The sequence below is a fragment of the Narcine bancroftii genome, chromosome 3 (assembly GCF_036971445.1).
Source record: "Narcine bancroftii isolate sNarBan1 chromosome 3, sNarBan1.hap1, whole genome shotgun sequence".
Classification (NCBI taxonomy): Eukaryota; Metazoa; Chordata; class Chondrichthyes; order Torpediniformes; family Narcinidae; genus Narcine; species Narcine bancroftii.
The window spans coordinates 153,633,729-153,660,338 of NC_091471.1; the positions used below are offsets into that span (position 1 = coordinate 153,633,729).

The following is a 26,610-nucleotide window of genomic DNA, read 5'->3' on the forward strand; positions in this document are numbered from 1 at the left end:
TTTTTCTGCCTCAGGATATCCTAAAAGATTTGAAGCCAGCTGTAACTTCTGTTATGTAAGAAAAACAGCAGACAATTTATGGACAGGACAGTGAGATCCCATAAATAAATATATAGATAACGTGTTTAGGTGTTTGTTGAAAGATAATTATTAAACAGGACTTGGAATACATGGTGCCTTCTTCTTTGGAGCAGTGTATTGGGATATACCTATGAGAGAGCAGCTCTGGTCCCAGTTGACAACATTTGCAAAAGACAAACTTTTGTAATTCCACTGCTGCACTGGAATTTGACCTTCTGCTCATCTCTATAGAAGGACTATGAGGCCGCAACCCTCTGACTTTGAATTGACCTGCTACAAGCTGATCTGCACAGACTATACTGAAACTACCCTCTAAACTTTGCTGTTATTCTGGCAAATTAATCACCTTCACAAATCTGCTCTTGCTGAGTGCTGCGTCCAGAATTCAACCTTACTTTACGAATGGGGTCCAACACCACCTCTGCCCAGCTGCAACGAAGCCCATCTGTTAATATTGGAGCCTAGATTTCTGGTAATCCTACTCAATGAGAAAGAAGGAATTTAAAAAAACAGATGACTTGATGTAAAATATATTTAGAAATACTGCCAAAGCATTTAGATTTTTTTCCTCTGGAAGTTCCTTTATTTATTTTGCTCCTGTTTACTTTCTTTTATCCATTTCCATACTTTGACCTTCGAATATCTTTGTTGATTCACTATTTCTAACTTCTTTCCATTTAGAAAGTATCCTGATCCATATTTCTTTGGTTCAACCTCATCTATTGAACTTCATCAGGCATAGTTTTGCATCTTGAGTAGATTGAATGGACTTTGGCTTTATGGTAGTTGAGAATTAGAATATATCAAAAGCATGGTCCCTGGCCTTCAGGTTCAAAATAAATCAAGAAAACAGGAACTAAAATGCTCGTAATTTCATTGGTCATAATCTCACATTTTAATCATTTGTGAATTTATAGTGTTTATAATTGAGTTTGAACTCAACATGTTCTCACCATATTCATGAGACATTTCCACAGTTTACAACTGGAGTATGATCTGTTGGTCAGTATGGATTAATATTGTCTACTCCATTGTTATGAGAGCTTTTTTAACAGTTTTGAGACTGATCAGGCTCAGTTGATTAGGTAAAATAAAGAGGCTGAATTGTGAGAGATTTTGAATTCAAGCTGCAGGGCAATTATAAAATGTATTTCAACTATGAGTGAAGTGATGGTTCAAAAGCTATTATCTGCAGGAAAACAGAACCAGGAGCAAACCGCAAGGTTTATAACTAAAGTTTGCCATGAATGCCATGCAGACAGTATAAAAGAAACTTAAAGATGTAAGTACAGAAGCAAAAAAAACCAAGAGATTGAAAGACTGTGAGTGAGCATGTCAACAAGAAGAATAATGATGGAACATGTTTTTATGAAGGAATTTGTAGCATAACCTCTTTTATTTTCTGTAATGTAAATTATATTGATGTAAGTGCAGGTGGAAAGCTATTGAGGATTTTGTACCTTTGATATAGAAGGAGGTGTTACAACAAGTTGGGAAGAAGAATTGAGGGGATGAACAGAAGGATAGGGTTAGATTTGTGAAATAGCAGGCAGATGCAAAGTCCAGCATATTAGAGAATAGTGAGATAACAGTGCCAAAGGAAGGGAAGAGTAGCCAGAACAGAACAAGCCTTAAGAAAATAAGTGAACGTTGTCAACCCTAACCCTGATTCATCATTGTGAAATAATGTGGTGAGTTCATTAGTTTCTTCATAAACAGGGAGCCAAGTGAATGGAAGAGCTGGAGATCAATTTTAGTATTTGGTGGGTGGGTAGTGTGAAGGGGACCACTGGTAATGAAGAGATTGATGTAATTTAGAGGTGGAACTAGTGAGCTGCTGGACACCAGACAAGAATCACAGGGAAACTGGGTATGATCAGGCCTGTCCCTCCAGGCCTATAAACCTCAGTGAGGCTCCCTACTGGTTCCACAAGTAAATGAGGTTTGGAAAGAGTAAGATATCACTCTAACCAGCAAGTTAAAATCTGGTTACCTGAGGATCTATCCTTGACCTTCTCTGTCTCATAGGCATATATGAAATAAAATTGGATAAACATTTGGAAAAAATAAATATAATTGCATTGAAGTAGATTGCTTTCAAAGGTGGAAAAGATGAAAGCAGTGAACATTTTGGCCTTGATTGCCTTAACACTGGAGAATTATTGTGCAAATTCATGGTGAGATAGTTACTCATTTTCCTTCTTTCTGTTCTATTAGGGACCACATGGCCTTCCAGGACCTAAGGTAAATTCTCAACAAAGTCTCAGGAGATCGAGTAAACTGACAATAATAATGTTTTAAATTTGTCTCCATTCTCTTTGTTAAAATAAGCTATGCATGCTATGTGTCACCTATTTGACTAATTAATATTGATTTTACATTGTAGCATCTTTAAACCTGTAAGTTCTATAGCTGCAGAACAAGTGTTTCCTATACGCTTTTCCATATTTAATCAGAACTTTGATAAGAACAATGTAAGCTGCCATCATACAAGTTCAAGGTTAGGGTTCCAATTTTAATTGATCAATATCAACAGAACATTTGTTGCATTTCATGGAGAAGGAGTTGAAAACCAAACCATTGAAGTACTTCAAAGCCAAAAAGCCATCACATTTCATTCGGGTGTACTCCAAGATGGAGAATTCTGTCAGGTTCAGCAGATTTGCAAACTTCACAGAATCGTGTGAGCAAAATTTGCATCCTGTATAATTCATAGTATTCAATCAATAAGATTGAGTTACACATTGTGTTAAAAGATCAACCACTCATTCCTGGGATCTACAGCTGCAGTTCTGGCAGATAATTAAAATCTACTTATATTTTGAGAACCAGTAATGCCCATAGAATCAAGAGTTTGATCATTTTTATCATGGCCCCTGATAATTATACATATATAAAACTATTTTTAATCCTGTGCAACAGACACCATTACCACTAAATGTTGCAAGGTAATATGGATCCAAATTGAGTGTTGTACGGAGTCACTTGTGTCATGTTAGTGCTGAGAGAGTTCTGCCTTACATCTGGCACAAGTCTTCTCTGAGAACACACTGCATTGTTAACTGGGTGTCAGTTCTTCCAATACAACACCCCTAAAAACAAAAGGTTCCCTTATTTATATTACTGTCATAGCTGATGAACTTATAGGTTTAAAGTGATCACCACACAAAAGGTATTACTGAAGATTTCTGTGCATCGGTCAGTGTGTAATTTCACCAGGCGCTCTCCTGGATCAGGGCACAGAAGAGCTTAACCAAAAAATTGTGTCCCTTGTGAATAGTAGAATATCCAAACAATACTTAAGATTTTTACCTTCTTTTATATGAATGTCTTGTTAGCAACGATTATTTTCAGTGGAACTGTCCCCTCTTATTTCTTTAAAATTTGTTTCTGTAGGTACTGGATTCTGAGCCTCTAATCTGACTGATCACTATTACAAATCCATTATAACATGCTACATTGATATATTTCTAAATCAATTAAATGTTGATAATTGTGTTGAGGGCTTTCATAGAATAAATTAAAGGAAATTTAGCAGGAATTTTGAGAACCAGAAGGAACTGTGCCATTAACAAAAGGACCAAATCATGGCTTTAATGTAACAGTTTTCAGTTTCTGATACTTTAACATGGATATCACCTGTTGATATTAAATTTGGTAATAGCTCATCTCATACAGCACATTGAAAATTTTCAAATGAATGCTTTAAATTTTAATTTCTTTTATTGCCAAAAGTAAGCTTGCTCTTTCTATTCTTGCACCCAATCTCCAAGGCTCAGAGGAAAATAATCGGCCGCAGTCAAAATGCTCACAAAAAATATCTACTTAAGAACCAGAAATATGGACGTCCCAATTATTTCATCAGGAATAAACATAATACTATCTTGAGCCAAATGAAATCATGTATACTCTCAGATATAATCAATGTAGATGTTAAAAGTATCTACAATGAAGCATGTGTGATCCATTTGGAGATCTTTTCCTATGTTGCTCAGTTTAATAGAAGGGGAAGAAATTTTAATTTGCCTCCAATATAGAGAGTCTCAGTATTTTTTTTAAATTACCCTCAATGAAAAGACATTTTACCCATACTGTATATATTAAAAAATAATCACAAAATCAAACCAATAAAAAGAAATGAGCTCTTATTCTCTCTGCTGTTTCACACTGTGTCAGTGAAGGCTCAGTAATGTTAATATAATAGGAAGAGATTGCAAAGAGCATTGATCATTATGAGGAAAATAATACTTTGATGGATGCACAGGTCTTTGCAGTAGCTTTTTGTGATTAATTTAAATGCATTTCTGTCCCAGCTTCAAAGTAGCAAAAAAAAGGTGGACTTTACTTTTACATTTAGGGTGAACCAGGGTTGAATGGTGTTAAAGGAGGGAAGGGTGAACCAGGTCAAAAAGGTGACAGAGGACCCCTTGGTCTCCCAGTAAGTAGATAACATTTAATACAGCTTAAATCGTGAAGAGTGCCAACATCTCTAGTTTACTGTGAGTAACACTGGAGAACAGATGCACAATGCTGGAGCAGAAACAAATCACTAACTCACTGTCACCCAGTTACATTGTGCGCTGTCTTATTAGATCTATTAACTGTTTTAATTGCAAATCAGTCATTTTGCAAAGCAGATTTGCGGGATGTAGATGATAATTCTAAAATATTAACAGTTATTATTGTCATTGTATGTACATTATGTCTTGTCTTGTGAGGTCTTGTTTAGGTTTATCTTATTTTTAGCAGATTTTGTTCATTTAAACTGTTTAAAAGTATTTTGAGGACATTTCACAAACTGTGAAGATGCATTATATTTAATTTTAAAAGATTTAGAGCCCTTTTTGCTAATTTTAATGGAAAGGCCAATATGAACACATACCAGTATATGAAGGAAAATACTAACAAGTGTCCTGTAATAAGTGGCAAGCCTTCATTTTTTCCCAACATTGTATATAAGTGGTTTGGATAAATATAACCCACCTTTAGCATTGTAATCATACTCATTTCAATTCAGTTGACAAGATATTCAGCTCCCATCAGTGCATGGCCATGTAGCAAGGGCATTTTGTGGTGTAAAGATGCAGCGGTTATGAAGCAAAAAAGCAGATTTTAAGTTGGAATTTAAACAGACAGATACCATTCATGTAACATCTATACAGGGTTTCTAATATGGGGCTGTGATCCTGGATTCAACTCAGCTGGTGTAGAATACATAATCCCAAATGACAAATATCAATCTGTCGACAGGAATTCAAGTGGGTTAACTGAACTTGAAAGTGCATACAATTGCATTCTGAAGGGGTGATAATGGAATCAGGAATGAAGTGAAGCAGGATGTGAGATAGTGAATTACATGTTTGCAGATAGAAATTGTTATTGTAATTTTTTTTGTGTGTGGAACTACAATCACAGCATCTACATACCATAAAGAACCATAGAAAAATGCAGTACAGAAAACAGGCCATACAACCCTTCCAGTCTGTGCCAAAGAAATATTCCCCAACTCCCACTGACCTGCACCCATTTCTATAACCGTCCAGACCCCTCCCATCCATGCATCTATCCAAGGTATTCTTAAAACTCAAGACTGAGTCTGCATTTATCACATCAGATAGGTGCTCATTCCACACTCCTACCACTGTCTGAGTGAATAAATTCCCCCTAATGTTCCCCTAAACCTTTCCCCTTTCACCCTAAAGCCATGTCCTCTTGTATTTACCTCTCCTAATCTAAGTGGAAAGACCCTACTCGATTTACTCTGTCTATACTTTTGGAACCTCTTTTAAACAACGGAACAACATGAGCTAACCTCCAATCTTCCGGCACCAAACCCGTGACTAAGAATGTTCTAAATATTCCTGCTAGGGCCCCTGAAATTTCTACCCTAGCTTCCCCCAAGATCTGAGGAAATATCATGCCAGGCCCCGGGGATTTATCTACCTTTATTCACTATAAGGCAGCAAGCATCTCCTCCTTACTGATTGTTTCTCTTCTTACACACAATGCCAGTTTCCTGAGTAAATACTGATGCAAAAACTATTTAAGATCACCTCCATCTCGTGAGACTCCACACATAGATGGCCACTCTAATCTTCTAGGGGACCAATTTTATCCCTTACTATCCTTTTACTCTTAACATACTTGTAGAAACCCTTCAGGTTTACCTTTTCATTATCTTCTTTTTGCCTTCCTAATTTCCTTCTTATTTTCTTACATTTTCTATACTTTTCTAGTACCACATTTGCTCTTTGTTGCCTATACCTCTTGTTTAACAATTATAGATAACATGTACTTTTCCAGCACATTGTGTATGGCACTGAACCCCAGCAACTGCAAATTTTTTTGTTTAACTATCTGTTTGCAGAACCAATAATTCCTTTATTATGTACAAATCTTTCCAACTGAATTTAATTATATTTAATGAGGAAGCCTCTACTGTTTACTTCAATAGAGAATCCATAGGTTCTCTGGGAAAAGCAGTTCCTCCTTATCTCCATCCTAAATCTACTCGCTTGAACCTTGGTATGACTCCTAATTCTAATCTCACCTACCAGTGAACCAACTTTCCTGTCTCTATCTTATCCATTCCTTTCATAATTTTATAGGTTTCTTTGAGATCATTGCTAATTCTTCTGAATTCCAATGAATATAGACACAGGTCACTCCTCATAGGCTAAGCCCTCATCTGCAGAATCTACCTTGTGAACCCATCTGCAGTGCCCCCAAAGCCAATATATCACTTCTCTAGCAAGGAGATCAGAACTACACACAGTACAGTAGGTGCGGCCTCACCAGTACCCTGTACAGTTGGAGCAGAACCTCCTTGGTCTTAAATTCAATCCCTCTAGAGTGAAAGTTAACAGACCATTTACCTTCTTGATAACCTTCACCAGCACTTCCAAACTAACCTTTTGCAATTCATTCACAAGCACTTCCAAGTCTCTCTGCACAACATGCTGCAATCTTTCACCATTTAAATTAAAATCTGATGTTTTAATTTTCTTTCCAAAGTGAATAACATTGTACTTTATTTGCAAGAACCATGCCCATTCACTTATCTATTTATATCTCTCTACAGACTCTGTACAATTTGCTTTTCCACTCAATTTAGTGTCATCAACAAACTAGATATGCTGCACTCAGCCCACTCTTCTAAACCATTAATGTACCATACATACTCATGTAATTGTCAAATTTTTAAATTATCTTTTGGGCCAAAAAAGAGAAGGTGGGGGGGGGAGGGGGAGTCAATTTTTACACGGGTCAAACTATTGACCTTGGTAGTACCAGCCTTGTTCAAGGAATCAGGAGCTCAGATGGCTAGGACCAGTCTGCATCCAGGCAATGGGAGTTCAAATGCACAGACAGCCAGGGTGTCAGGAGTTCAGATGCATGGGTGGCTGGGGCATCAGGAGTTTGGATGCGCAAGCGGCCGGGATGTCGGGGGTTCAGATGCGTGGGCAGCCGGGACATGGATCCATAGTCACGAGCTCGGATGCATGGTCAGGTGGGGCATGGATCCGCTGTCAGGAATTCAGATGCACAGGTGGCCAGGGCAAGGATCTGTGATTGGGAGCTCATCTGGGCAGGTGGGCAGTTCCAAAAATGGTGGAGGGGTTGACTTTTACACAGATCAGTCAAAAATACCTGATTTGGGGGCCAAAAATGAGGGGGATCAACTATTACACAGTATTGATGATTATACAAATATATATGATATATTGTGAAAAGTTGCAGAGCCTGCACTGGCCCTTGATGCTCTCCATTCACCACTGATTGCCAAGCAGAGAAACACCATCTATCCCAACTGTCTGCCTTCTATTGATTAAACCATCCTCTGTTCATGCTAATACATTAGACCCAACTCTTATTATCCTTATCTATGGATACTTTTCATGCAGCTCCTGATTGAATGCCTTCTCAAAATCCATAACATGCACCTCTATCCACTACACTTACTACTTCCACAAAGAACTCTAGTAAATTTATAAAACATGAACGTTCCTTCCTGAATCCATGTTGTGCCTGCCTGAAGGAAGCCTTTCTTCCTTAATGATAGTTTTAAGCCTATTTCCAATGACAGAGGTTAAATTAACTGACCTCTAGTAACCTGCCTTTTGCCAACATCCTTCTTTGAAGATCGGTGTGACATTTTCCATCTTCCAACTTGCCAGGGCCAACCCAGATTTTGGTAAATTTTGACAAACACTTCACTATACCTGTAATTTCTTTCAGTAGCCTACATGCATTCCATCAGGACCAGGGGTCTTATCTATCTTTGCTCAGCAGGTTCTCTTTGGTGATAGTGTTTGTGTCAAGGTCCTTACCTCAACACTCCTTCCAAGAGGATCTGTAATTAAAACATCATTAATTGTACCTGCTGAAAGTAAAGGACCAGATCTAAAATCCCATGTTTACTTCTTAGTTCAATAACATGAGCAATATAAAGCATCTGCTGAGTTCCTCCAGCACCTTTGTGTAGTGCTCTAGTTCTCCAGCATTTGCAGGCTCCTTGTTTACCTAGATTCTGTAACATGTAGTACAAGAAAGCTAACACGGGTACATTCTACAAAGTCATCCTCAAGTCTGCCTCAACCAACTTGATATGTCCAATCTATGTGCAAGTAAATGTTCTCATGATAACTGCCATTCCAATGCGTCAGACATTTCTCGGTTTATTCCCTGTGCAAATGTAATTCTATTATTTGGTGGCCTATAGTCAACTCCCATCAGTGATTTCTTTTCTTTAATCAGCCTTTATTATTCCTAATCTCTACCCAGATGGATTCAACATTCTGCTCCTTCGAGCTTATAATCATCTCTCACCATCACCCTGATCGCATCCTTAATTCAGAGCACTACCCTACCTCCATTACCTTCCTGCCTAATACATGATTCTGTGTCCCATGTCTAATCTCTTTACTTGAAAAAGATAGACTGGCTTTGGAGGTGGTGAGAAGGATGCTTACCAGGTTGATACTAGAACCGATGGGTTTATCCTATAAGGAGAGACTGTGCTCATTGGAGTTTAGAAGGATGAGGAAGGATCTAATAGAAAACATAAAATTATGAAATTAATGGTATGCGAACCAGGAAAGTTGTTTCCATTAGCTTTAAAACTTTTGGAAATTTTCTAAATGTATCATTTAGTTGCTGATGCTGTGGCTGTACTGGGATCCTGTGGGGGTAAATATAAAGATGTATGTGTAAAACAATAGCTCATGGAATTGGCAAGGATAGATGCCCATACCAATCAACCCCATGAGATGTCCAGTGAAATGTATTAATAACTTAAACGAATGGAAATTTTGAGGCAGACAATTCCTCCAATCATGCCAGACCATAAACCCTTCTTTTGCATAATAATCAGTGTGTAGCAACCTGTGGTGAAGTCATCACTAGATCAATTCCTGCATTAGGAGAATTACCCTATAAAGAAAAACCATATATCATCAAAATATATTTTGACATATAGTCAAAGAAAGAAGGTAATCTCATTGAAGTATGTCAGATTCTGCAAGGAACTAAGATATCAAGAAGCTGTATGTCCAAATAAAGAGATCTAGGGAAGAAAAACTTCCTCACACAGGTTCTGTTCTGTGGTGCCAGTGGTCTTTGTATGTTAAATATGTTTACAACTAAGGCCAATAGATCGTTGGAAACATTTTGGAAATCAAGGAACATGGGAACCAAACAAGAAAATATGTTTGGAGTGCAGGATTATCCGTGATCCTGTTGAACGCTGAAGTAATAAAAATACCAAATGCTGGAGGAACTCAGCTGATCTTTCCAGCATCCATAGGAGACAAAGATACATTGCTGATGTTTCAGGCCTGAGCCCTTCTTCAAGGAAAAATCAGAAAAGGCAGGAGCAGGATATAGCATAATGTCTCAGAATTCAAACAATGGGGAGGAATCCAGGCCAACAAAAGGTGTTAATTGGACATGATAAGGGGCTAGGTTGAATTTATCATGTCTGTATGAAAGGAGACAGGGAATGGAGAGATGACGGGGGAAGAAGAGGGTGAGGGGGTGGTTAACGAAAGTCAGAGAAGTCGATATTAATTCCTTCAGTTGGATGGTGCCCAGTCAGAAGATGAGGTGTTCTTCACCAATTTACAGGTGGTCTCAGTCTGGCAGTACATGAGACCATGAACAGACATGTCAGCAAGGGAGGAGAATTGAAATGGGTGGCCACTGGGAGATCCATGCTGGGTGGACAGAGTCAAGGTTCTCAACAAAGCAATCTCCCAGTCTGCGTCCAGACTCTCCAATGCAGAGGAGTCCACAGTGGGAGCACTGGATGCAGGAGATGACCCCTGCAGATACACAAATGAAATGTTGCTTCACTTGGAAGGATTGTTTGCGGCCCCAAATGGTGGTAAAGGAGGAAGTGGGGCCGCAAGTGCACCATCTCCTGTGGTCACAGGAGAATGTCCCAAGGGGATGATTTGTGGGGAGGGAGGAATGGACAAGGGAGTCATAGAGGGAGCGGTCCTTGCAGAAGGCAGAGAGAGGAGGAGAAGGAAATATGTGTCTAGTGGTGGGATCACGTAATAGGTGGCAGAAATTGTGGAGGAGGATTTGTTGGATTCAAAGTCTGGTCGGGTGGTAGGTGAGAACATGAAGAATCCTGTCCTTGTTGCAGGTGGGGGCAGAGGAGAGCCTGGGCAGATGTGCAGGTAATGAAGTATATGAGGGTGAGTGCCAAGTTGTTTGAAGAATGGGACATCTCTGATGACCTTGCATGGAAGTCCTCATCCTGGGTGCAGTTGCAATTGAGCTGGAGAAGTTGAGAGAATGGAATCCTTGCAGAGGACAGAGTGGGAAGAGATGTAGACGAGGTAGCTGTGGGAGCTGGTGAGTTTTTATAGAAGATGTCTGTCGAGAGTTTTTCTCCTGAGATGGAGACAGAGAGATTAAGGAAAAGGAGAGCGTTGCTAGAGATGGACCAAGTGAATCTGAAGTAAGGGTGTAAGTTGGCAGAAAAGTGGATGAAGTCAACAAGCTCAAAGTAGTTATTGATGTAGTGGAGGAAGAGTTGAGGGGCCTTGCCTGGATAGACTTGTAGCATGGATTACTCCATGTAGTCATCAAAAAAGAGAGGCATAGCTGAGGCCCTTGGTGGAGGGTGACTCATTTTTTTTTGTCCAGAAAGAAACGAAGGGCTTTGAAGTCTTCAAATGAGGAATGGAGATGGAAAAGAATTAGATATCCATGGTAAACACGAGTCGTTTGGGTTCAGAGAACTGGAAATTGTTGAAGTGATGGAGGGTGTGTGAAGTGTCCCGGATGTAGGTGGGGAAAGACAAAACAGAGACAAGGTAAGCAGACCCCAATTCGGTGGGGCAGGAGCACACGGACACAATGGGTCTGCCGGGACAGAACAGCAAAGTAGACTCAAATGGCCATGTATCCTGATGCTCCTTTGAGTTATTTGCATTGCACATCAAATGCCAGCAGATGGCACTCATTTCAAGTCTCCAATCAGCTATTATCACATTCATGTTTTGGGCACAGAAATTGGTTTGTTTTACACCAGCGTGATGCTGTAAAACTGCTTCAGGGAAAAACATTTAGGGACACCAGTTCCCAGTCACACAAAGAGTGAAAAACATTTTTGTGAATGGCTGGATATAGTTGGTGATTTGTACTTATTTTTTATATAATCTTACTTCCAATAAAAAGCAGCAAACTGAATTTATTAGAACAATGCTCTCTCCCCACTGCCTCCCGCCCATACAGATGTCTAACCTTTTATCTGGAATCATTGGGACCGGACACTTGCCGTTGTTCAGAATCTTCAGGATTTCAAAATCATTTTGATTTCGGTCCCTTTAAGCAAATGCCTTGCACGTAGCCCCCTCTGTCCGTCTCCCCCTCCCCCCCTGCCCTCTCTTGTCATCCATCACCCCCTCCAGTTGTCGGTTGCTTCCCTCACCCCAGCATCTATCTGTCAGTCGGTCCTCCCACCCCAGGGCCAGTGCCAGACTATTTTGCGCCCTCGGCCAGGCTGGGGTTCGACGTATGCCATACAGGAGGGTCTCGTCCAGTTTTCAGTCAGGTTGAGGTCGTAGGTGACAGGGTGGCCCGGGAGCTCAGCAAAAAAGGCAGTGAGCGTCAGCTACTCGGAGCCAGCGGCCATTCAGGGCAGAAGCCGTACATGAGGTGCAGAGCTGCAGGAGGAGCGGGCCATCGGGGCAGTGGTGCTGAGCACCTTCGGCTTTCAGGCGCTGCACCAGCTTCTCAGGACGGCCCTCAGGCACACCCCAGCAGCGCAACACCATTCGTCGCCCGTCCCCATCTAACTCCTGACATGGCAGGGCTGCTGAGCCTAGAGTTTACATAGTGCTGCACCAGATGGCGGCGATGGCTCAATGAGGAAGCAATAGCCGTCTTTATTACCCATAATCCCCCACTCTGCTGGAACCGCTTTGGCACTGGCAGAAGGGTTCCAGCTGCATGGGAGATTATGGGTAATGAAGACAGCCATTGTTCTCGCATTGAGCCAGCCGCTGCCGCCTTCTCTCCCAGTGGGTGCTCGGAGCTGAGAGTCATCTTTCCACCAAAGGTAAGAGAGGGCACCCACAGGAGGTGGGGTTGGGGATGACAGGGACTGAAGGGGGTGCTCCCTCTGAAAATGGAGAATTTATTACGGGAAATTAATGTTATTTATGTGTCAGTCATCTACAAAAAGTGTGCTGGTTTTTGAAGGTTGCTGATTTTTGGAATTCCAGATAAAAAGTTAGACACCTGTACATAAATACAAACTCCATAGAGGCAGGAAAAATAAACATCTGACGAGGAAGAATATTTGGCCCAAACCCAGATCATGTGCACCGTGGATTTCTGAACTGGCACAAATGACAATTGTAGAGGGTGGCTCCACTCCTGAACTTGTGTAGGCCCTTTTACTTTCCCTGGCACAAATGACAATTGTAGAAGGTGGCTCCACTCCTGAACTTGTGTAGGCCCTTTTACTTTCCCTGGCACAAATGACAATTGTAGAGGGTGGCTCCACTCCTGAACTTGTGTAGGCCCTTTTACTTTCCCTGGCACAAATGACAATTGTAGAGGGTGGCTCCACTCCTGAACTTGTGTAGGCCCTTTTACTTTCCCTGGCTAAGAAATGTCTTGAGTGTAGTGTATTGTTCTTATGATGAAAGAATTGTCCCCCCGAGGAAATTCAGACAGAAGGCCAGAGGTATATTCTGCTCTGGGTCCCTAATTTCATGAAGATATGGAAAGCTTGGACTAAATGTGTGGTGATGATCTAATTTTAGGAGGAAGCATTCTTATTTTGTCATTAAGTAGAAATTAAACAATGTGTAAATAAAGAAATAAACAAATAACCTGAGCATACCAGACAAACAGGCAAGCAGTTTGTACATTACCATGTCTGTTCTGAACTTTGATCAGAACCGTAAACAAGAAGATCTGTAAAAGAAGAACCAAAATTTAACGGCCTAACAATAAGTTGAGAATGAACTATTTTAAATATAAATGAAGAGGGAAAGCTAGTGGTGGGGGTTATCATAGCCTGAGGATATTCTGACATCTTGACAAGAAAGGCAAAATGTCTTGAATTATTGTGCAAAAATAGACTTTATCAATAAAAATGCATCAAAAAGATGAGAGAAAGAAGACAGCAAAATGGAAGAGAATGTAATGGAAGAAGAATAAACAGAAAAATGGGATTGAAATATAAACTACCTGAACTTGTTTTATTTTAACGATACATCATGGTAGAAGGTCCTTCCGACACCTGAAAACTAATTAACCTACCAACCCCATATGTTTTTTGGAGGGTGAGATGAAACCAGAGCACCCAGGGAAAGCCCACGCAGATCACAAGGAGAGCACCAGATTCAAAATCGGGTCACTGGCATTATAATAGCATTGTGCTAACCGCTACAATAACCATGCCACCTCAATTTAGTGAGGGAAAAAACTGTTCTTGCAAGTGCACGTGCCGGTGTGTACAGTGGTAGGATTATGTTATCAACAAATAGAGCAGTGGAAAATAGACTTGCAAGTGTAGGAGCCAGTGAAATGAAAAGTGGGGTTGTGACAAGTCAAGGCGCTGATAAAATTGAAGGGAAAGAAGAGGTGAAAGACCCAAGCGTGGGGTGGTTGTAGGAAGGGGAAGAAAAATTAAGGGCTGCTGTAGAAAGTGCAGTCAATGGAGAAACTGCAGTATGGACAGGGAATTGGAGAGAAGGGGATGAATTGTGGCAGGAAAGAAGATCTAAATAGACAGTAGAACACTTCAGATGTCTGTGGAAAGTCCAAATGTTGTCAAAGAGAAGTTTAGGAAAATGAGAAACATGTCAGAAATACAGTAGAGGTCTGAATAGAAGCATTCTCATATTTTCAAGTGTAGATTGAGGACTGGAGCAATATTCAGAGACAAAACAGTACGATGGGAATAAAAGGAAAGGGCAGTGAGGCTGGAGAACAGGGTTCCCATCAGCTTGAGGTTGGGGCTGCCGGTGATGTGAGGAGCACTGATCAGAACTGTAGCCTCAGTGAATTGAAGAGATCAGGGCCTTGTGGATTTAGTTTTCCAAACAATCTTGCAAAAGAAACATTAGTATGAATTTAATATTTGTCTGATGCTGATGTTGGGTCATTCACAACAGTGTGAGTCTTCCTGCGAAGCACCTTGTTGAATTTTTGGAATGTTGTGGAAATATTGATTCACACCTTTATCTCTGAAAATATGCGTTTTCAACTAGACTGTACTACAAAATCAAATTTATCAGCCAATCCTTTTGATTTGTTTTATTTATTTGCTGAACGTTTTGGTGAAAATCACATTTGTTTTGTGGAGGCACCCCATTATGATAAGCTGGGAATGGTTTGTTTCCACGAACTCTCTCAAGGTGAGGTTGAAGGTTGAAGATTAAAGTGTTTTTGAATTCTCAGAGGTTTTTTTTAGTGCATATTATTGGGCAGGTTCACCATTTTATTTCATTTCATTGTTGAAAACAGCACTTATGCAGGAAAATGTCTGCATTCCAGCAGTTGATGAGAGACAATGAAGGAAATGAATGTGAAGAGGTTTCCCATCTTTTGTCAATCAAATTGTAAACCTTAAATTTAGTTTACATTTATTTTTTATTTAAATTTAGACATACAGCAACAGGCCTTTCCAGCCCACAAGCCTGTACTGCCCAAATAGCCCAATTAACCTTCAACTCCCATACATTTTGAAGGGTGGGAGGAAACTGGAGCACCCAAAGGAAACTCACGCAGACAAGGGGAGAATGTACGAACTCCATACAGACAGCGCCAGATTCAAACCCAGTTTGCTATCACTGTAAAAGTGTTGCACTAACCACTACAATAACTGTCCCATCCACCCTAAAAACATTCTTTCTGAACAATGTAGTTACATCTGTTGTGCTGAGGAAGTCTTCCCTGTACTTGTTTCATTTAACCAACCATGATAGGTAGGATATCCTGGATTTAAACCAGACTGTTGCGCACTTCTCACCCATAACTGTTTTAGGAGAATTAACTGTAGTGTTATATAACTTCATATCATTTATTCCCTGTTATCATTTATAAATTCCATGTATGATTTTGATTCATGTCTGTGATTCATATTTAATACGCAAGTGAATCAGGAATTCCCATCTTCATTGTGTAAATTTGTTTATGATCATTAACCATCATACACTAAAATCGTCTTATTCTTACCCACCCCTCTAATGACACAAATTATGCAGGGTGCATCTGGCTTAGATGGACAGCCAGGACAGCGGGTGAGTGAGTCGCATTTGTACTTTGTCCTTCCTTTTGACTGTCTCCTTTCTGCTTGATGTTGGCAGTCCACTGGAGTTGGTGAACGCTTTGTGCTCATAATCCCCTCCTTCACACTCACTCCACTCTCTGTGCATGCATCGCTCACTGTTCAATGTCAAACCCTAGCTCATCCCTTTGACTAACTTGCTGTTTCTCACTATCCATTCTGTCCAACTTTGCCCTGAGTCAAGGTGGGAAAGGTTGACAGTGTCAGTGTTTTAAATCCTCTGAGCAGTGTTTGCAGCCCATGAAACTACACTCTGTTCCAAATAAATCAAGTGTGGATGCAGAGAGAAGGTACCCAAGCATTTTTATTTCACCAAATGCAAGCACATTTGTGCTTGTGTGGATTCTCAACAGGTTCGGTGGGAGGTAATTAATATCACAGTCTGAAACAAAATCATGGGTGCCCCATAATTGAAGGTTTCTGCTGCTAAATTAGGTTTTCAACAGATGAAGCAATTTTTTTTAAAAAACCTAGGATTTAAGTTTTGAATTTGTGAAGGCCTCACTTTGGTAATTGTTCAGGTTGGCAGTCCAGATGGAGCAGTCACCTGGCGAATGTGCGGGAGAATGTTGTTGCCAGATTGGTGGATGTTGCGTCTGCAAGGCAGCTCTGATCATCTTAACTGTGAAGGTATTTTCCACAAGCGCTGCATGCATAAGGCCATCACAAGTTGTGGAAATTAAAAATAATACAGTGAAAATGGTAAGAGTAAGTCTCTATACAGTTTCTGCCTATTTAGAAATGTTTTTGTGCCGTTGATAGGACAGAACTGTGAGATAGTTTTATTTTACATTACATTATATGGATCTGGGAAGTATTGACAGACCTAATAGCTTCTCAATGTGTTGAGGGAACGTTGACCACAACTAACTGCTCTTTTTGTCCTCAAAGGGAATCGATGGCACAATGGGACTAGCAGGTCCAGCAGGCCCAAAGGGAGATAGAGTAAGTTGTCTCAATGTTTACAATCCCTTGTCTAAATGAGTACGATGTGTGTGTGTGTAATGTACAGTGCAAATTATAGTGTAGGAATGCATTTCTCAGTTATGTAGAGGTAGATTGGTGTTGATTAACACATCAAATACATTAACATATTAATTAACCAAAATATTAATCCATAAATACAACTTGGTTAATGCTTATGTTGGGACCATTGCAAATAATTAAAAGACAATAAAGGTGGCCTCAGATGTGTGCTGCCTGGCAACGAGAGCAACCTGAAATACCATAAGCCCTGGACATGTGGGTTGCCTGGTAACAACAACTTGACTTGATTGATTTCTCTCTGGGGACATGTGATTTACGAGGATTAGGGGAATAGGAGGGGGACACATCTGCATGATTGGTCGACAATATGGTTCATCGTGTGGATGGATATTACATAGCTTAATGCTGATGGGATAATGCTTGCTGCCAGAAAGGAGACTATTTTGAGATTGGTTACTGTCAGATAGCATTGGACAATGTAAACCCATGCCTTCATATGTTCAGGGATCCTCTGCAGAGGTGACTGACTTCCCACAGGTTTGTGGAACAAATGAGGGAATCGGCTAAAGAAGAGTCTTGAGTCCTTCATTCTTCAGGAGAAGGATCTAACCTCAGACCGTAGAGCAGTGGTTCTCAACCTTTTTCTTTCCAATCACAGCCCACTTTAAGTAGTCCCTATGCCATCGGTGCTCTGTGATCAGTAAGGGATTGCTTAAGATGGTCTGTGGGTGGGAAGAAAAAGGTTGAGAATCACTGCTCTAGACCCAATTGTTAATATTTTGCTTGAGAAAAATTGTCATTGGCCCTTTTCCTTTGGAGTTATGAAACCGTGCACATAACGAGTCAATGAGGTACAATTAAAACAGTGGTTTTCAACCTTTTTCTTTCCACCTCACATACCACCTTAAGCAATCCCTTACTAATCACAGAGCACTTACAGCAGAAGGAATATTTAAGGAGGTATGTGAGTGGAAAGAAAAAGGTTGAGAACCACTGCTGTAGATTGAGGATTAACACCAATCCTCCACAGGTATGCCTGACAGCTGCATGGCATATTTCTCAACAGTAACATTTCCACAACAGCTTCTTTACCCTGATCTTTTATAGTGTTTGCTTTTTGTCCTCTTCCTCTTTTCCAACCACTCCTCCCTGCTGAGAACCTACTTCCTATCTGGACCCAAATAAGGTTTCACATTCAGAACAGCAGGGTAGCCTCTTTTTCATCCTTTACTCTCTCTTTCATTTATTCAAACTTCCAATCAATGTTTACAGTCACATCCTGACTATCCCATCTCTTGTGTCCTTATCACCTTATATCCTCTATCAGTGGTATTGAATCCAGTCTTTGCATTCTTCTCCACTCACTTCCCCCTCACCCACACTCTAATTCCTTCTGTAGCCATTTCCAGCTGAATCCTTCTGCATATTCACTCACTCTGACACATTCAGTATCATGACGGTTTGCTCTCATCTGACATACATCTGTAACTTCTGATCCATTAGCCAAAACCTTGGTCCTAATTCCTTCTCAAACAATTAGTCTCCCCAACTCAGGCTGAGTTCCTGGAGCACATTGCCATTATCACCCACCCTTCAATTCCAAGAATATGGGTTTGAATGGATATAGCAGACAGCTAGAAACAATTGAATGACAGAAAGCAGCTTCACTGATGGAATTTGATGGAAGATAGTGGAGAAGTAAATTAAACCTTCATCCACTTTCTTCAATTGTCTTCTTAAACCTTTATCTCCAATCAGCAAGTGTGTGGTGCTCAGGGGCTGCATTCTGACAAGATATAGCCCTTTCAGTCAGCTCATGTTTTGGGCTCAAGCCTGAAATACCTGCCTTTGGCTGTGCACCTAAAAAAATGGCCCAACTTAAAGACTCTCGAGACAGCACCAACTGGGTCAAACATGGTATGTTCAGTCCTTCAGGCAGGAGCCAATGTCAATCTTCAAGCAGGACCAGGTTTCACTAGGAGTCCATAAGGGACAAGAGGCCATTCAAAACATGGCTGATGTACGATTTCTTTCAACCCCATTTCCTTGCCTTAATCTTTGACACCTTAACTAGCAATCAACTTCTGCTTTAAATCTATCTCCACAGCCATCTGGCAATGAATTCCATAGATTCACTACCCTCTGCCTGAAGAGACCTCCTCATTTCTGTTCTGAACAGATATCCTTTTAATCTGAGGCTGCAAACAATGGATCTTGACTATCCTGCTACTAGAAAAGAGTTCTCCATGTCCACTCTAGCTGGGCTTTTCAATGTTCAGAATATCTAAATGATATCTCCCCCCCATGCCCATCCTTCAAAATTCCAGCAAGTAAAGTCCCAGAGGCATCAAACTCTTCTCATATAACCCTCCCATCCCTGGGATCATCCCTCTGGACCATCTCCAACACTGGCACTTCATTAGATATGGCCGCAAAATTGCTCATGAATACTTCAAAGATGATCTGACCAAAGCCTTTTAAAGTCTCATCATTACATCTTTGTTTTTATATTCTAGTCGTCTCAAAATGAATGCTAACATTGCATTTGCCATCCTTACTAGTAACAACTTGCAAGTTAACCTTTCAGGAATCCTGCACTGGGACTCCCAAGTCCCTTTGGCCCTCCACTTACAGAATTTTACTGGAGTTAATAATTACAGAAACTTTATTTGTGCTTGACATAATTTGTGTTTAAAATTCCATAATCATTGAGCTAATGTTTGGCTGGCCTCACCCAGAGCAGAAGTTCAGGCTACAATGTTTGATTTGAAGTTTCTAAAGCATACAAGAGCAGTACCATACGTAACAACAAATATCTTTAGTTACATATTCTCCATAATCCTAAATATCCCTGTTTGTACTGCATTGTACCTTGAGCATACACAAGATCTAATGCAATAGTGACGGAAACAATGAAATTTACAAAGTGCGATCCAATGCAAATGGATTTTTTCCAAAACAGATCAATTTCCTGTTTGTGCATCAAATTTAAAGAATGTTCAGAGTTAACTGATGCAATCAATAGCAATTATTGTCTTGTAAGCAAATAGAAAAACATATTCATTTTAGCAGCTTATTCTCTCAATAGAAAACAATAGGAAATTTAGTGAACTTCATTTGCTGCATTACCATATATGCCAGTATAGAATGGTCCTCGAAATTTCACCTTAAAATGGGTCGTCCTATACGCCGGGTCAAAAATCCAACCCTTGCCAATGAAGACTCAATGCTGGAGCCATCTTCCCACTAGCTTTGACGCAATCTTGCGCATTCCCTGCTAGTTACTTGTGAAGTCCCTCATGGAGTCCATCCACCCAGTTCAACTGCCGTTGGCTCTGTACAGGCTTTAAGCAGCCTGTTACAGGAGCTGACGGTGGTTTATCTTAAAATATGCAAATAAAATAGAATTAAAACCTTTACATGGTCATTTGCTTTTAAAATATTGCGATTTGCTTTTTAACTGCATCCACTGGTCAGCTGTAAGTGCCAGATTCGGGGTCATCTTATACAAAGGGTATCGCTCAAAACCTACATTTTAGGTGGAAATTCAAGGGTGTTGTCCAATACTGAGTCATCCTATACTGGCATATAATGCAAAGTGATAGTGATTAGTTTAATTTTTTTCCGAGCATTTTCCTAACGGACAGCACAGTTAGTGTAGCAGTTTGCACAATGCTTTTGCAATGCCAGTGTCCAAGGTTTGAAATGCTGCTGTCTATAACAAGCTTGTACATTGTCCCCGTGTCTGGTTGGGTTTCCTCTGGGAGTTCTGTTTGCATCCCACACTCCAAAACGTATGGGATTTGTAGGTTAATTACGTATTTGAGCAGCACGGGCTTTGGGGCCTGAGGGTCTGTTACCGTGCAGTAACACTAAAATTTAAAAAATAAAATTTGAAAATGACATTTGGGCATTTGGAACAAGCTCCATTGGAAATAGAGACTTTAAACTGCAGTGATAAACTCAATGCTTCCTCACCTGCACCTTACAGAATGAAAATCTCAGAAAGCAACACATTCAATGTTGGAGGAGCTCGGTGGGGGGGGGTAAGGCAACATCCATGGAAGGCGTTAGATGGTTAACATTTCAGGCCATAATCCTTCAGTGGGAATTGCAAGAAGCAGACAGAACCCTGAATAAAAGGGTGAGAGTGGGTAGGGGGAAGTGATTGGGTGAATCATAAGGCCACTGTCTCCTCCACCATCGGCGATATCATCACGCCTTCTAGCTTCTAACCTCATTGTTTCCCATACCTGCACTGCCTAATTCTTCCTTCAAGCCAAGACTGACAAACCCAACTGCCCATGGCCTAATGTACTGCCGTTGAGGTCTCATGTGATTTGAAAGAACAGTACCAATCTCCAACATCAATATTGATTCTTCCAATTTCTAGTAACCTCCCCTCATTTTATCCCTTCTCCTTCATTTATATCTCTTTGCCCCCATTTCTTCTTCTCTTTTTCTTTTCCCTCCCCTCCTCTACCTGCCCATCACCCAAATCTCCCTTCCTCCAGCTCCCATCCCCTTCCCTTCCTTCCTCCTTACAGAGTGCATCTTCCTCAGTCCCTTTCTCCTATCACCTAGCTTCTTAACTTTTTTCTTCATTTCTTCACCCTCCCACGCATACACACCCATCACCTGCCAGCCTATGCACCTCCCCCTCCCTCCCACCTCCACCACCCCAACCTTTTCTTGGGTTTCTGCCTGTTTCTTATTCTTCCTATTGAAGTTAGAGCCTGAAATATTGACTATCTATGGATAGCCTCCCATGGATAATACCTGACCTGCTGAGTTCTTCCAGCATTGTGTGTGTTGTTCCCATTTTCCAACACCTGCAGTCTTTCTCTTACCTGAAGGTTCAGAAAGTCTGTCCTTGAACCACCGCTGCACTTTTTTTTCAAACATTTTCTTTAGGTTGGTCTTCTATGTCACATTAAACCATATCCAAGATGACAGAATGCAAAACATAAGCTCCTTTCACACTTACAAGTGATCCCAGGAATTAACCGCCAATCGGCCTTTAAATTATCAAGTGTGAAAGCAAACTCAGCACAACATCAGCGTCAAATGACGTCATCTCACATTGGGGAGTGACAGCCTCGACCCCTAGTACAATCCCTGGCGTCTGCAGTCGGCGGCGTTGCAATCAGGCAAGTGTGAAAAGGGTAATTGCATTGTGGGATTGAAATGATCCAAGTTTTTGCATAAGTGCAGGAAGAAAAAATTAAGATGAAGGTTTAAACTTTGCCATGGAAAAGTCACAGTGGAAGAGAGAGAGGAAATAAATAGCAAAAAATAGCAAGAGCAGACAATTTTAAACAGTGTGGGAAAATTGGTAGTGCTATAGTGCACAATTTATAAAGACCGTGGGGGAAAAAAAGCAATGGCGGACCTGACTTCCCAGAATTCTGTATGGGAGAGAAACCCCTCTATGAATGGTCCATGAATGCAGCCAGGCATACAGCCGTTTCTCTGCCGCATGGAATTCTGGCAGGGAACGTTCACCATCGCTTTTTCCCATGGTATTTATAAATTGTGCATGATACCAACTTTCCCATACTATATAAATTGTGCACCATAGCGCTACAAATCTTTCCACACTATAACGCTACCTACTTTCCCACCCTATTTAGAAATGATCCGCTATTGCTATTTATTGCTCGCATTTTCCCACGTTTCCTTATAAAGGTTTATCTAGGTTGGCGCAACAACATCAGGATCATACTGTGCTATAGATAAAGCTTAATTATGTTATAATTATGCAAGATTAATTTTGTTCAAATATAAGATCAGAGACCATCACTCGATGCGTCATGACATCATCAGTAGAAGGTAGAACAGTCCTAACCTCGGGGATGGCTCCTTGCAAGTGTCAAAGCATTCAATGACCCAGTTAGGAGTGGTCAAGTGTGAAATGCCAAACCCCCATTCCTATCTCAGGGCACTGAATGGCTAATTTAGTAGGATGCAAGTGTGAAAGGGGCTATAATTAGTTCAAAACTGAAATTCCAATCTTGGTTGAACTACAAATTGGAGCAAAGGATAAAGGATAAACCAAAGGTTATACTCACCCCTCTCCAGTGCATGCGCAGCATCCCAATATCATTATTCTCAAATTATTAGTTTTTTCTGCGATGCTGAAATGTTATGGATTGTTTTCATTTCAGTACTTAATTTCCAATAAACATTGAGGTTTTCTTGTAAACTCTGTGTACGCACTGTTTCAACTTTGCCACACTTGTCAGTTTCCAGCTCTGTAACACTATAAGTCTACTGTAATATTTTTTTATAACAGTAAATGATCCATTTTATATTTTTAATTTTTTGTCATTGCAGGGGGAAAAGGGAGCAATTGGTAACCCTGGGCCAAGAGGACCTACAGGTCTGCCTGTAAGTAAATGCAGTACCAGTATGTGAAATTCCAAGAGGAAATAAATGTCAAATTGTGCAGGCATGATTTATGTCAGAATTAGAAATGGCTGGGAATAGAGTTCAAGGCCATTTTATACAACCATAGACCGCTACACCACAGAAAACATTTGGCCCTTCTAATCTGTGCCAACCATTATTTCACCAGTCCCACTGACCTGCTCCCACTCCATAACCCTCCAGACCTCACCCGATCTATCCAGTCTGTTTTTAAAACTCAAGATCAAGCCTGCATTCACCACGTCAGGTGGCAGCCCATTCCACACTCCCACCACTCTCTGTGTGAAGAACTTTCCTGTAATTGTTCCCCCAAACCTTTCTCCCTTCAGCTTAAAGTTATGACCCCTCCTATTTATTTTCCCAATCTAAGCGGAAAAAGCCTACTTGTCTATACCTCTCATAATCTTGTAAACCTCTATTAAATCTCCCGTCATTCTTCTATGTTCCAAGGAATAAAGTCCTAACCTGTTTAATCTTTCCCTGTAGCTCAACTCCTGAAAACCCAGCAACATCCTAGTAAATCTTCTCTGCACTCTTCTCAATCTTATTGCTACATTTCCTGTAGCTCGGCAACCATAACTGCACACATCTGTGTTCTAGCTTGAATTTACATGATAACAATCCTGACTCAGCTGTCAAAACTTTGATGGTTCATGGTTCATCTGCGTAAATCACAGACGCAAACTCACTGTCACCATTATGTACACTGATTAAACTGGAAGTGTGCCAATTACTGATAGATAAAAGAGGCTTTACTTACCCTTATTGATAGTTTGACAGTGCTGTGCTGTAATCACTAAAGACAACTGGCCAGAGATTTAAATCAAGGAATTATTTAGTTTTAGCACAAACTGAATACTTAATAGCGTGATAGATTTTATTAAGTCATACTCAGGCATGCACTAATTTCATATTGGCAATATAATGCAGGATTCGGTAATTGAAAGATTGTAAGCTAACTTTCTTGATATTTAAATGGTAAAAAAGATTTAGATTCAGAAAACAACTTTCTTAATATTCTTCAGTGCTTTTGTAAACCCATGAAGTACCTTTGAAGCATAGTCACTGTGGTAATGTAATTAGCACAGCAGCTGTTTGGACGTAGTAAGATCCTACAAAAGCCAAGATGCTAATTACCAAACCTTACACTCAATAGCATTGTCCAGGACAGGATAGAATACCTCCCTGCTCATTTGCAAAATGCTACCAGAGTGTAGCTTGATCATTTATCACAAGCAGACACAAAGCAAGTGGTTAAAGGCTTTAATATCCAGAAACATCAGGCATGCCTCTACATGCTGCTGGCCCAGATCCAAAGCTGGTATGGAGGGAGGAGACGAGGACTATCAACGTTTATTGGGTATCTTATAGGGAGGAGTTACAGGGATGGAGGCAGGCCAGCCTGTACAGTCACAGTGTGAGGTCACACCTGCACTACTGTGTTCCACCACATATGGAATCTTGAGCATCCACCTTGGAGAGGTGATGGAGCCTCAGTTTAACATCAATGCATGACTCATGTAACATAGAGATGTAAAGGGGAGGCTGTGGTGAGGATATAGTCAGGCTGAAGAATTTTTAATTTGAACTGTAAATCTGTCTGGATGATAAAGAGCTCAAATACAGGTACCAGAGCACTCTGGAACGGGTGACCAATGAACTAGAGACTTTGCCTTACTTCGACTTTGACTTTTCGTCCGCTCTTTTTATTTATTTTTGTAAGGTGGTTTATGAAAATGTTTGCACTGTGATGTTGCCACAAAACAATGAATTTCATGACTTATTCATGACAATAAGTTCTGATTCTAATAATAACAGGAAGGGCCAGTGAAGTACAGGTTGTTTAGAGCTGCAACTGAGTTAAGCTAACACAAAATTGAAAAACATGTTGAAGCTGGCTCAGTTCATGGTGGCAATTTTTCATCTATTTGCTGAAAGTGGCTGTGAAGCATAGATTGTGGATATGCAGATGATGTGGCAGATTTGCCTGTTTCTGCTCAATTTAAGCAAGGAGTTTTGGAAGGAGAAAAATAACATGAGGGTGGACTTTAAAAGAGGGTAAATGTAGAAGATCCATTACTATTAAAGCTCCATGAGCTATTCTACCCTACATGTCCAGGCTTGAAGGCAGAACAAACATCCACTGAATTCTTTCCCATTCACTTGTCAATTTGCCAGCATTATTTATAAACTCCAACAAACACGAGGATAAATAGCGTTTCTTGTTACAATGTGCAGATGTGTCACTATACGCTCTGCATCAAGTTGAATTATACACAGGTTCTTGATCCAATCATTAAGTCTTCAATCTTTAACATGATCACTGTGCTATTCAAGTGTATGCTATCACATTAAAACAGAAAATGGTTTCTGGGCATTGTCAATCACCAGCACATCATTTAATTACCAATCCAGCAACCTCCCATTATACCTTTTCCTTGGGGTAAGGTCATGTAGTTATGTGTGACACTGCCATTTCTCTGCAATGTCACCTGGCCCTGCAAGAGGGAGGGATTTGTGTCAGTGAGCAGTGTCTGGGTGATTGCCTGACATGGTTGAATAACTGATAACTTATGTGAGCTGTAAAATATAAGTGTGGAGTTTACCATGCGGCAAAGTACATTTGGCTGCAGTTCTGACTGAAAGAAGTTTTTGATAGGTGAATGAAGAGGTGTGATGGATAAATCACAGGCTAAAACTTAAGGTGATTTGGTGAAATATTACATTTGAAGAAGTGTTTATTCCCATTTGTAGAACTTTTTGGATTCTGCATTCACGTCCCCAAAATCTGGGTTCCTGGCATTTCCTGCTCACACTATATCTGGGAGGGGTGGGGAGAACAATATCTTGGCCCACTCTTTGCTCCTTCCACCAGTGTATTCGTTACATTGTTGTAAATCCTGAAGCCCGATCTCTCCCCATATTAATTTTCTTCAGTGCCTCCAAGAACCTCCCAAGCTTTCGTCTGCCAATGTCCATCACAGCCCAAGGGAACTGACTTACCTTTAAAGCACTACAGAATTTTTTTTGGGTTAGACAGGTAATTAATGTTGTGTGGCTTTGTCGACTTGCTGAGAGGTGTGGTCAATGAGCAGTGCAGCGAGCATAGACTGTGTGCAGCTGTCGTGGAAATGAGCAACCAACATGATATTGACCCTCTCAACCAGAAGCAGCCTGCATCGACCAACCTTGGACTCTGATTTCTGTAACTGTTTATGGGGCAATTACATTTGGCTCCTTGTGCCCTTCATATTAGAACGTAACCACTGCAATGTAAGAATGGAAACTTACTG

The 26,610-nt window shown here is 40.6% G+C and overlaps 1 protein-coding gene across 7 annotated transcripts in view; it reads left to right on the forward strand.

The window, feature by feature from the left end:
- The window catches only part of LOC138757692 (collagen alpha-1(XXV) chain), a 173,623-nt gene that overhangs the window by 129,916 nt on the left and 17,097 nt on the right, over positions 1–26,610 (forward strand). For 5 of the 7 annotated variants that reach the window (XM_069925401.1, XM_069925399.1, XM_069925404.1 and 2 more), the window contains 5 exons: positions 2,299–2,325; positions 4,439–4,519; positions 15,819–15,854; positions 16,793–16,846; positions 23,225–23,278. In XM_069925401.1, coding sequence (XP_069781502.1) covers positions 2,299–2,325; positions 4,439–4,519; positions 15,819–15,854; positions 16,793–16,846; positions 23,225–23,278 — 252 coding nt within the window. The remainder of the gene's footprint in view (positions 1–2,298; positions 2,326–4,438; positions 4,520–15,818; positions 15,855–16,792; positions 16,847–23,224; positions 23,279–26,610) is intronic. The other 2 variants (XM_069925402.1, XM_069925403.1) reach the window with 2 other exon arrangements.